Source organism: Eptatretus burgeri, chromosome 3 (assembly GCF_056783735.1).
Source record: "Eptatretus burgeri isolate ZD-2024b chromosome 3, Ebu_testis_v1, whole genome shotgun sequence".
Taxonomy (NCBI): Eukaryota; Metazoa; Chordata; class Myxini; order Myxiniformes; family Myxinidae; genus Eptatretus; species Eptatretus burgeri.
This window is the reverse complement of record NC_140963.1, coordinates 79,335,298-79,348,559: the sequence shown is the minus strand read 5'-3', so window position 1 is coordinate 79,348,559 and position 13,262 is coordinate 79,335,298. Positions and strand designations below refer to the sequence as shown.

Here is a 13,262-nt window from a genome sequence, read left to right as displayed (position 1 = left end):
CAAAAATCCTGGCAATTCCGATGCTGAAAGACTCCAAGGCGGAAGAAACAGCCGTGGTCATCTTTTCAACAGTTAAGGAGTGGAACCTGATTGGACGTGTCAAAGGGATGTGTTTTGACACGACAGCTGTTAATACTGGAATCCGGGGTGGGGTCTGTGTTCGTATTGAAAACATCCTTGATCATCAACTTCTTTATTTTGCGTGTCAGCACCATGTCTTAGAACTTGTTTTGGAAGCAATTTACTCTTCTTCGGTCGATGAAGCATCCCGAGGGCCAGACATCACCTTATTCCAAACCTTCCGGGACTGCTGGCTCCATTTTAATTTCACGCAGTACTTGACTGCTGCTGATGATGCAAGCACAGCCACCGATATCCATCCATGGGCCAATTCTGTCATTCAGCATGCCCAAGAGCTTCTGAAGCAGAAGCATCCCCGAGACGACCACAAAGAACTTCTCCAACTGACGATCATTTTCCTTGGAGGCGTCCCTTCTGGACATCAGGTTCCAACATTCAGGGCACCTGGCGCCGTTCACCGAGCGCGTTGGATGGCTCGTGCAATTTACTGCTTCAAGATCTGGATGTTTCAAGGGCAGTTCTTGGATTTTCTCACTAAACGCGCGTCATCATCCCGCAGTACATGTCGCACAGAACGCCTTTTTAGCGGGATCAAGCAGGTCTGTCTTTTTGTTGCTAAGCACTATCAGTGCTTTTGTTGCTATCAGGGCCTGGTTCGACGCTCGAAATGCTGCTTCCGCGCCAAAGAATGACCTCCAGCTCCTTCAAGCCCTCCATTCCTTGAATCATGCTGCATACAAAACAATGAGCCGCCATCTGTGGTACCTGAGCGAAGTTAACGTCGGCCTTGCACTCTTTGATGACAACTTAGATTCGTCAGAAAAGATCGCCATGGTAATAAACATGAAGGACGTGGAGGGTTCAGAGGATCCATCTCGACGAGTCTGGCTTCCCAATCCAGAAGGAAAGAAGCTGTCTGACCTCTGCTCCTCCCAAACTAAAAATCTCTTTACGCTCCTCGAGCTGCCAGAAGACTTTCTCGAGGAAAAGGATCCATCAAACTGGAAGAGCTTTGAATCCTATGTCAAAGCAAAGCAGAGGGTTGACTCTGAACGTCGTGAATGATGCGGCCGAAAGAGGCGTCGCCCTCATCCAAGATTTCACGAAAGCTGGTCGAACAAGAGATGAAGCTCAAGTGCAGTACCTTGTTCAAGTGATGGAGGATGACCGACGGAAATACCCAAAGGCCTCAAAGGAAACTTTGATTTTATAAAGGCATATTATTTACTTTTCAGGATAATTTTTTTTAATTGTTTTCATCAAAAGAGATTTTCATTTTAATTTAGCCATGTTGTACTAATATAATGGAGAAGGATGTCAAGTGCCTGCGCAAGTCCTAAATATTATTTAATCTTAATAAAACTTGGAAGATTTTAGTTTTTCATGAAACCTCACCATTTGGAAGGTTCTGCAAACTTCTATTGCAAATATGAATTTTTACCATAGTAGCTAAAAGCGCCCTAATTTATATATACATATATATATATATATATATATATATATATATATATATATATATATATATATATATATATATATACATATATATATATATATATATATATATATATATATATATATATATATATATATATACATATATATATATATATATATATATATATACACATATATATATATATACATATATATATATATACATATATATATATATATATACATATATATATATATATATATATATATATATATATATATATATATATATATATATATATATAATAGAGGGGTTTCCTCTGCCATACTAATGGAGAGGAGGATAATTCCTCTATATCGTAGAGCATTTAGCTTGGCACACTTAGGGAATTAGTTTTGTGAGATTATGCCGGAATTAAATTTTCACCCATACCGGAGGCAAGAAGAGAAATATAATCACATGAGATTCTTTAGTTAAAAAATATTCCCAAATTTATTGAATATTTACAAAACATTTGAATTCATAAATTCTTGCAATATTTACACAGCCAAGATTTAAATATAAATCAGTCTAAACTCTTATTAGGTTGGACAGTACATTTTCCAGACATACCCCGTTCTTTTAATTACAGCCTTCGTGTTAAATTCAGAACATGTCAAAACTGTCAGTGTGGAATACACACTTCACTCAAAATACTACTTTATATAAAACATTTCTAATTTAAAGCCTTATAGTAAGAATTTCAGATAAACCCCAAAAAAGTAAGACCAGGTTGGCTATTAGACAACCTGCCTCTGTCGTGCCCACCAGACAAGTGGTTTTAGCCAGCACACATGTGTATCAGGTAAGCTTGTGCTGAGTACATCATACCTGAACAACTCAGTGAGGCAGAACACAGCAGTGCACACCAGGGTGACCCCTTCAGTGCATAAACCAATTAACCTGTCCACTGCAGGGCATATAGAAATGAAGTTATTTTCTGCATATAATAATAATATAAGTTCAGTTCTATATAACAATTTCTGTTATCACCACTACCACTACAACTACCACTACTACAAGCTTTGTCTGGAATTTTGTGGACTAACAGACAAACAGACATACAGACAAGCTGGGATCAAAACATTACCTCCTTCCACCATTGAGTGTAGAGGTAAACATCATGGAAATTATATCATGCCCTTGATTTAATTCATCCTCACCCGTGTATTTGCTTCACTGGTTCACAAGGTCTTTTGCATACATGTAATTCAGACTTGTCTTCATTGTTGACCACACAATGTTGTCTAGCTGAGCCCAGATTGTATGTGATTAACTCATTTATGTGGAGTCACAAGGTGATTTAAACACAGCCACACACAAAGAACACAGTTGATGTGGGTCAACACACATGCAGCCTCTCTACTCTTTTATTTGGGTCAGGGCTGTGATTAAAGACATGTAGTGGAGTCATGTTTGTAAACATTGTTAAAGACATGCTACAGTGCATTGTTAAGGAAACAAGACAGATGGAAGCCAATACACGAAATTTATCTGGAAACACAAAAGATGGCTTAAAGGGTCTAGGAAAAGGGGATTATGCATGTTTGGTATTTATTGACAATATGAATGTAATGTTACATAAAATATGCATATGAAAAACACAAATGAATGGGTCACTTTGTTTCCTAATGGGATATGAATTTATATTTTCGACTGCCAGTATATATGAGCTTATCTGAGTTGTTACTAGTGATTTAGTATAGTTTTCTTTTTTATTTATATTTACAGAACTAAGACATTCTTTTCAAAGTATTGTGTTGAATCCAATATTTGCCTAGATAATTTCCAAATAAATTATATAACAGACTGTGATAGATAATATTAAGTTGAAAATGGTACCATTGGATTACTTGCCCAAAAAAAACATACATTTAGATACCAGAATCAAGTCAATTGCTGCATTACGTCCAGAGATAATAGCAAATGTAGATTTCAAGTGGCGGCCATTTTTAAATCCAATATGGCGGACATAAAGAGAGAATTTCAAGTGGCCCAATATCTGAAAATGTTCGCAACATATTAATGTACATTTGTGCCAAATTTGGTGCTTGTATCACAAAATGCACAATTCTTTTGAATATTTGGGCTTAGCCACCCCACAATGTAGAAATGCCAAAAAAAGAAAATCGAAATTTTTTTGAAAAAAAAGTTGCAAAATTTGTATTTTTTTTCCTCTAACAAATTTTTGGGGGGGTTGGAAATCACTTAAAACATGTAGAAATGCAAAAAAAAAAAAATTCAAATATTTTTCAAATAAAATCGAAATTTTTTTGAAAAAAAGTTGCAAAATTTTCTGTTTTTTTTTCTCTAACAATTTTTTTTTGGGTTGGAAATCACTTAAAACATGTAGAAATGCTAAAACAAAAATTCTAATATTTTTTCAAAATGGCCGCCATAGCGGCCATATTGGACGTTCGATAAAGTCCAAAATCTAATGGAATGATCCTTGGACCATACCTAATCCCCCCACCAAGTTTCGTCGAAATCCGTTGAGTTTTTCCGTAATACTGTTCACAAACAAACAGACAGGGGTGAAAACAGTAACCTCCGTCCATCTTTGATGGCGGAGGTTAATGAAGGAGGTGGGTTTTGGGTAGATTAATGGGGGTAGTAAAGATCAAGATTTTGGATGGGGGAAGATACGAGATGGTGGTGAACAGCTGTTTTGAAGACCTGGAGGGAGGAGTGGGATTGAAGAGAGTGTGGGAGTTTGTTCCAAAGGTGGGGAAAAAAAGAGGAGTGAAGGTGAGCAGTGATTCTTGATTTTGGCAGTTTCACCTTTTCATGCTCCCAACGCATGTCGTGCATCTTTTTGTTTTTTTGACAAATGACAAACACATGTGGAATATGGGATTTGAACCTAGGTTTCCAGCATCATGAGCCAGAGACTTAGATGGGAACACCAACAGGAGATCCTGAATAAATACTGGAAAAAATAGCATAATGGTTTACATGACGTTGCACAGGATGTTGTGGATGTGTGCAGTGGCTGTATTTGTCCTCTTGCCTCCGTTACAGCAATGTGATTGGATCTTGCTCTCTTTTGGAAGCATTATTACTTCCACCACCAAAGGTGGACAGAGGTTATGTTTACACCCCTGTCTGTCTATCTCTGTGAGCAGGATATCTCAAAAAGTTATTGACAGATTCGGCCGAAACTTGGTGGACAGGTTAGGTTGGATGTGCGACAAGGAAGAATTGATTATATTTTGGTGAAGATTACAATCTGAGAATTTTTTAAATGATTCTTCACCATTGAGTGATGGGGCAAAAAACAAGATATAGCACGATGTCTCACAACGTAGTGGATGGATTATGACAAAACTTGGTGATCGAGTTGGGTATATGCCGAGAACAAGCTGGTTAGTTTTTGGTTAAGGTGCAGGTGCAGATCCAGTCTTTCAGTGGGAAACAAAATTTAAACTGGTCAGTCGAGCTGAGATATTAAAGCAGGGGTCTTTCAGTTGGAGAGAGTTAATGCATGGAATGGTCTCCCCGGAAAGGTAGTGGCAGTGGAGGGGGTGGATAAGTTTAAGTATGAATTGGATAGATAAACCTCGATGCATTGGAGATAAAAGAGTACGGTTATATTGGCAGGACTTGTAAGTCGCTTGTGTGTGGATGAGTAATGGATACTGGGGTTAGTTCACTGCAGACATGATAAGCAGAATGGCCTCCTCTTGTCACACAAACATTGTGTTTTGGGAGTTTGTGTTTTTTTCACAGTATCTTCACCTTTTTGTGTGTTTTTTGTATACATAATCAAGGCTCGTGGAATAGCTAGAACACAGAACGGATCAGGACAAGACATAACAAAAGGTACAGCAGGATAAAGGGGAAACATGAACAGCAGGAAAGAGAGAGAGAAAATAGACGGAGACGGACAAACAAGGGATGCAGGTCATGATGAGGGTCGGGTAGGGGTGAATGCAAGGTATGGACAAGATGGATACAGAAGCAAAATTTTGGGAGGTGTGGGGGATAGTTTAATATAATGGTTTTTGTTTTTTTATATGTAGATATGTAGAAAATATACTGGTTTTTGATGGGGGATGATTTGAGATAGTGGTGAACAGCTTGAAGACCTGGAGGGAAGAATGAGAAGGAAGAGAATGTGGAAGTTGGTTCCACAGGTGGGAAAAAAGAGGAACAAATGATTGGAGGTGAGCAGTGGTTCTGAATTGTGGCTGTATCACAAGGAGGCGGTTGCTGGTGGACCCCGTACATCCTGCAGATACCTGGGGGGAGGGGGGTGGTTGGAAGGTGTTAAAGCACGGAGAGGGCAGAGGGTGCATTACCAGAAAGGAAGACAGAGAGACCACTCACCTCTCGGCGATGGCAAAACAATTGGCCCAAAGGCTCAGCTTCATCATGAGAGATTCCAATGATCTTGAAAGCCTTGGCTTACATAGGCTTCCTTATGTTATGTCTGATATTGAGGGTCTTCGTCAATTGTTAGGAGAGTAGAAGCAGCATGTCCAAGGTAGAGTGACCAGGTTTGAAACCGAGTTGATGATCTGAGATGAGGTCAGGAAAAAGGAATGACTATGTCAACTGCGATGATGGATTCTATGACATTGCTGATGATTGGAAGTAAGCTAATTGGTCTGTAGTTAAGCAGATCGATTTTTGCACCTTTTTATGTAAGGCTGTGATGTTGGTGGATTTCCTAGCAGATGGAAGATGACTGAGGGTAAATGTCAGAGTGAAAAGGGCAGAGATAGAGGAAGTGTAAGAGCAGCAGAGCAAGTTTTTTAAGACACATGAGCTAATGCCCTCAGGTCCAGTCGCAGAGTCAGAGTCTTGGTTTGCCAGAAACTTTTCCACCTTCTTAGGTGCAACAGACACAGAGTCGAGGAGCAGTGAGTGGAGCTGGGATAGCTGGGTACCCACCAAGAGTGTGGAGTTGGGAACACAAGATTTGGAAGCAAACACAGAATTGAGGCATTCGGCCTTTTCACAAGGGGAGTCAGCTGTGGTGCCTGTGGTGGCATTTGAAGTGAGGGAGAGGGTGGAGGGGGAGCTTGCACCAGATAAGGCACCACCAGGTTTTAGAGGAGGGAGACAAGTTTGAAAGGTGTGACCATGTCTGGTGCAGGTCGATTGATTGTTGTGTGGTGTTGCTCCCGCTGGCTCGCTTTTGCATCAAGTTAAAAATCGATGCGTGACATGCAAACAACTGCAGACAGTTTTGTCATACAGCAAATGGGTAAATGAGTTATCTAGAAAATCCTGATAATTCATTTAACCAAAGCATTAAAGACAAAAATTGCAATAAGATTTTACTTATTGGTGTTTGAGACTTTAGGAAGTGGTTTTCATGTTCAGTAGCTGGTCACCAGAGCTTCAAGGTTGGAAGTGTTTCATAAGGCATAACAGGTGCAGCCTAAACTATGTTTTGTGCAGGGATGCACCCACCCGGCCCACCGCTACCTCGGCCCATCCTGCCGCGTCAGCGAGGCATGGCGGACCGAATCATCGAGTATTTGGTTGGTGATGGGCCACAGAACAGGTATGGTCCTCACTGCTATGCATTTCTGAATGTCAAGTGGTGGGTTAGGTTTGGAGCTTCTTTTAAGGTATGTCTCGTGCATATTGCTCCCATGAAAATTAACGTTTATACACATTTTACATATTTGAAAACCTGTGGATTGCCATATTTATTTCTTTTACTTGTTGCATTGATAAATTTTATTGATTTTACCTCCGCCACCGAAGGTGAAGGAGGTTATGTTTTCATCCCTTTCTGTCTGTCTGTTTGTTTGTTTGTCTGTTTGATTGTCTGTTTGTTTGTGTTCAGGATATCTCAAAAAGTTGTGGACGGATCGGGATGAAATTTTGTGGACAGGTTGTGTGTGTGACAAGGACCAACTGATTAGATTTTGGTTAAGATCCGGATCCGACGATGAGAATTTTTTTAAGTGATTCTTCACCATTGAGAGATAAGGCCAAAAATGATATCTAAAACGATATCTCAAAAAGCTGTGGATGGATTCAGATGAAACTGGGTGGACATGTTGGGTGTTTGACAAGGAAGAAATGATTCAGTTTTGGTGAAGATCCGAATCCTGATTTGGATCCGATAATTTTTTAATTGTTAAAGTGATTCTTCACCATTGAGAGATAGAGCCAAAAACGATATATAGCATATTTCAAAAATGTATAGATAGCATTATATTTTTCTGCACCAAGTTGAGTTCAAAGGCAATGGTAAAACCTTTCTGGTACAGAATTTAGAATTATACTTTTTTTATGATTCATCTCCATGTGCATCTAATTTTGAGAAAAATATGCATGTAAAATGAAAATAACATGCTAAAGCTATGATCAACAAGGTTCATGAATTTATCCATACCTTGAACTAAACCTCTTTTATCCTGTATTACTGGTGAGAATAAGAAAAATAAAAACGTTGTGCCATGACAATAAAGTGAAAAGACAAACACCCCAGGGACTCCTGAATATAAACACCTCATTTTAGGTCATCTCGACTGAGATGACCTAATAAAGCCAGACCAAATGTCCGTCCGTACGTCCGTCCGTCCGTCAACAATTTTTCTTTCCAATCTTGATTAAACTTAGTATGTGGGTAGAGGTTGATGAGTGTTGCACAACGATATAACTTTTGTCTGGGTTCAAGGTCAGGGACGAGGTCACGAGGTCACGTAAGTTATAAAAATCGCCATTTTCAAAACCTATCTCGTCTGCCATTTTACAAGATATTCAGCAACTGTTTCTTGATTATGATAGTAAAAAATATTATCTTGTATCTAACCAGACAGATTTCTGAATTTCCTTCCCGTTTGATCGTCACGTGATCTGGAAGATGGCCAAAAACGACGATGCGATTCGCAAAGAAGGAAGGAGAAATGAAATATAAATATAAAACACATTTTTAGCCTTTTATATTTATACATTTTCCGCTGAAGGTGCAAAAGTTTCAAAACCCGAAATGTAAACGTCGGCATTTATTTTCAAAATATAATTTTGTGCGCGCGTGCCAAAATGCCGAGTGATCTTTTTCCAAACTGCGCAGTCGAACTGCACAGTAGTCCGGTCATGGCGTCTGAGCAGTGCCCAGCGTGGTTCAGATTGACTGTGGTTTCTGGGGTGAAGGTGATTGTTAAGAAGTATGTCGGCGGTATAAATTCGAGTGACTGTATTGGTGATTTAATCACGCAACATCTTGACAACGAATATTCTGGCCGAACGATTGCATCAATTCAGTGCATCAGCAGGGATGATTCGCAGGCTCCTCTCGATCGTGCCGATATCTAACATGATCACCGGCGGACATAGGGCCGCAGGCTGTGGGGCGAGGCCACGGATCCCGGATGAGGGGATAAGTGATAAATTATGCTACATGCTTCGGGCTTTCTGATTAATATATCAATGAGTACATTCCATAATTAATGAATTAATAATTAATGAATCTGGCATACAAAATGTTTTTTCATACCTGACGTTACTTTGTGCAGTTTCACGAAACTTCTGTGGAATTAATAATTAATGAATTTGCTCGCTCTCACGATTTTTCAAACCTCAATATCTCTATAAATACTTGACCAATTTTCATTCTCGTAGAGGACCTGGCTTAGACATGTACGCACTTAATTTAGGAGAGGATAACTCAACTGTTTTAGGCTAATATGACCCCAAGGAACAATTTGGGATATGTGCCAAAATCTCTATCTGGGACGAACAGCCCGAAAATGACCACACCCTTTTTAAAATGACCACACCCTTTTTCATCGAAAGTGCTACTTCTGACATAGCTGTATCTTCTAAAGCGTTGGAGCTACAGATTTTCTGAGGTGCTCAAAATGTTCAGAATGGCCATGTTTATTTATTTATTTATTTATTTATGTAGGGGGGTCATAGAAGAGTGTAAAATTTCTAATTTGATATTTTTTATGAGAAAATGGCTAAAAACCGTTTTATTTACCATACTTATTACCATACATACTGGAATTGCCATATATTTATTAACTTAAACTTTCCGGACTTAGAGCAAAGTTAGAATATTTGTGTCATCTACGAGAGTTGAACTGACAATTTGGAATTTGAACAATACAAGGGATTTTTTTAAAAAGAAAGAAAGCGAGCATTTGATTAATATAAAGAAATTGTATTTTCAATCATTTACATACTATTATCAATGGAATGTTAACTTAAAATGAAAAATAAAAAAACAAAACTTATTACTTTAGTAGGCAGCAGTATCGAGAGAGCTTAAATGTTTCAAAGATCAGCAGGGAAATTGCCCAACCACCAACAATACAACTTTTAAAACCACATTCATACTGTTTATGTGTCACGTAAACCAGGGTCGGGAACATGAAGAGTAACACAACAGAGTCCAGGTATGAGGATGATGAGCAGTGTTCATTCAGTGATAGGGTTTTTACAACAATCACCACCCTTGCATTTGCAGTACTTGCAACACTTGATCCAGGCAACCCTGCAGGAACACCCATTTTTGCGAGCACACTTGCCACATGTGCAGGGATTTGGCAGGCCTTTGGGTTTGGAGATCACAATCTCAGGGACTAATAAACTGCCCCTTCTTACAAGCCCATAACACTCGGCATTCATAATCAGGGTGGCATCTCTAAATGGGGCTTGGAACCACAGTTGCTGTTGGTAATAGCCTCTATGGATATGTTTCCTTGCATTAGTTGAGGTGCAAGTGGTTCTCTCAAAGTCCATCTTGAGGGCATTGCTATCAAATGCAGTGAGACGCAGGTCGTCAAATGTCTGCAGGTCTGTTGATGGTTTGAGACACTTGACCAAGAATGTCTCTGCCATCTGTATTGCACTTTCTGCTAGCTGGGGACAGTTAAAATTCAGGATCAGAGAGGAATTTCCTGGTTTGCGTACAGCATTCAGGGTTGCAAGTTTAGTTGATATCTTGCTGGTTGTATCGCACCCAGTCAGCGCATGGAGTGCTGGGAGACACTTTGTGAGCTCGTCTCCCAGTGCTATGCAGATATCGTGGAGTGGTAATATTGATCTTTTCACTCCTGAGTTGTGGACGAGCCAAAGCTCTTGGAGGCCAAGATCTCTCCAATTGACTGTGATGTGGTATAACAGGCACACAAAGACATCTGTGTCACCTGATGACCACGTCATGGATGTAGGTCCTGACCGGTGACTTAGAATGTCCTGCACATTGAACATCATCCTGTCATCAGCTTCCTCGTGTGTGCAGTTGAGCCGAGGGAATGGAGAAGCACACCCAGCTGACACCATCCATGCCTGTGGTAATATACCGAGGTATAGAGGTTTGGTTCCGTGGTAATTGATGGTGAGCCACTCAACATAGAATGCCTGGAAAGCAGTTTTGCTGATGGAAGATGACAAAAAGTTCTCGAATACCACTGGAACATTTTGGTTTGGTGATATCACATCAAGGACAACCATTTCTTTTGACTTTCTTCTTCTCCCCCTCTCCATTCTTGATGCTGTCCTCTCTGTAAGCATCAAAAACGATATGGATCTCATCACAGTTGTGCCCAGCTTTGGTGACCATAGATGTCATGGAATGTCTTGACGGGCAGATCAAGCTTCTTTTAGGGGACCTTTCTCACCAAGGCCATGAAGTCGATAATGATGGCGTGGGTTTGTGGGGAGGTTTCTGGCCCTTTTTTATCTATTAGTGGGTACAACTTCAGCAGCTTAGTCCCAAGTTATGATTTGGTACTCTTCCTCAAGTAACCATCTTCATCAACCAAGAAGAATGCAGAGTTGGTGATCTCATGCTTGAGTTGCTCCTCAACAATGAACCCCCCAGTGACTCACATACTCAATAAACATGAGAACTTTGATTGTCTCATCTTTGATGTCTGCTTTGGGAGCCATTTTCAAGGTCGTCTTAGGGGACGTAAACTTGATTCTGCTCATAGTTGAGTGTATCGATATTGACCTATTTCTGAGTCGATAATCGATAAAATTAGCACAAGCAGTGCTGCCCTCCTTGATACAGCACAACAACTTGTCTACATTTACATTGGTCACAATTTCTCCAGTGAGAACATTCTTCAGTGCTACCTGGTCTTGTAGAGGACTGCATACCTTCAGGAGACACTCCTCTATGTCTTGCACCATCCCAACTATCTTAGTTGCAGTACTTGGGTTGAAGTCGTGGTGAAGTGAGAGTTCTCCTTTGACATCATCCTTCATCTTCAGGTCAACGTACTGGTCTTTTTTATGCTTGATAATTCCCCACAGAGCTACTGCTTCCTTCTTTCTGGTGACCCCAATTATCCCCCCACTCACTTTGGCAGATGATTGTAGCACTGCTCTCGCGCCTGGTCAAAGGGCACTCCACTACCTTTCTTGGTGGTGTTCATGACAAATCCACCATTCATGTAGGAGTTTTAGAGAAGTGGGAACTTCTCCTTCAGTTGATAGTAGTCCTGGATGGATAAGTCGTTCTCTCACTCTCTCTCCGAATCTTGTAGCACTGGTGCTATGAATAAATCAAAAGCAGGCTGAGTGAGTGAAAATAGGGTGCATAGAGTGATAGACAATGGGGTACATAGATTTTAAAAAGGGTGTGGTCATTTTCGGGCTGTTCGTCCCGGATAGAGATTTTGGCACACATCCCAAGTTGTTCCTTGGGGTCAGATTAGCCTAAAACAGTTGAGTTATCCTCTCCTAAATTAAGTGCATACATGTCGAAGCCAGGTCCTAGACTATTCTGAAAGTTGCATTATAATCAGTGAAGAATAATCTTCAGGATTATCATAATCTCCGAGAGCTAAGCCTATTTTTTCTACAACCGGAAGTGAAATGTCCCCAGAGAGTGGACGGACCGGAAAACCACGTATTGTACTTACTGGTGATTCTGATGTGTTAATCTGGGTATTAAATGAACAATACATATTTATTAATTATGTCATTAGTGGTATTATCCTCGTGTAACTCTGTGAATTATTTCAATCTAAACGGTTAGTTTGGACTGTTTCGCGGTAACCTGAACTGAACATTGAGAACCTGTGGTATTATAGAGATGACCGTCACCCCCACACGGGGGTAATTTTTAGCATTAAAATTTAAAAATGACTGGATGAGCTCAGTCTCTGGGTCTATCACTTTCACATCACAGATAGGTCATTGGTCTCTCTGTCTTCCACCACGTCTTTTCCAGTCTTGCACCTTCTGCCCTTTCTGTTCTCTGTCCCACCACCTCCAAAATTAATCCCTCCCATCCAGTCACATTTTGATGCCACCTGAGCTTATCTCTGCCACCGAAGGTGAAGGAGGTTATGTTTTCACCCATTTCTGTCTGTCTGTTTGTGTGCACGATATCTCAAAAAGTTTTGACGAATTTGGACGAAACCTGGTGGACACGTTGGGCATGTGGCAAGGACGAATTGATTCGATTTTGGTGAAGATCCAAATCCAAATCTGGATATGAGAATTATTCAATTTATAATGTGATTCTTCACCATTGAAAGATACAGCCAAAAACTATATATTACATGATATTTCAAAAATGTAATGGACCCGATATGTTCTCGTGGATCAGGCATTACGTGGCGGAGGTAAACGCTCTACTGAGTGCCCTTCTAGTTCCATATTGTTTTATTTAATTTTTGTCTTACATGTTTGTGCAGTCTGGTGGGTAAAATGGTTGACTCGTCACCGACTTGTTTGTTATGAACATGCAAGGCGTATTATGTCATATTTCCTGGTG

General features: G+C 40.1%; 1 protein-coding gene across 3 annotated transcripts in view; it reads left to right on the top strand.

Moving 5' to 3' along the window:
- Positions 1 to 13,262, top strand: part of LNPK (lunapark, ER junction formation factor) — an 87,191-nt gene that overhangs the window by 55,822 nt on the left and 18,107 nt on the right. For all 3 annotated transcript variants that reach the window (XM_085874169.1, XM_085874170.1, XM_085874171.1), the window contains one exon: positions 6,968 to 7,073. In XM_085874169.1, coding sequence (XP_085730295.1) covers positions 6,968 to 7,073 — 106 coding nt within the window. The remainder of the gene's footprint in view (positions 1 to 6,967; positions 7,074 to 13,262) is intronic.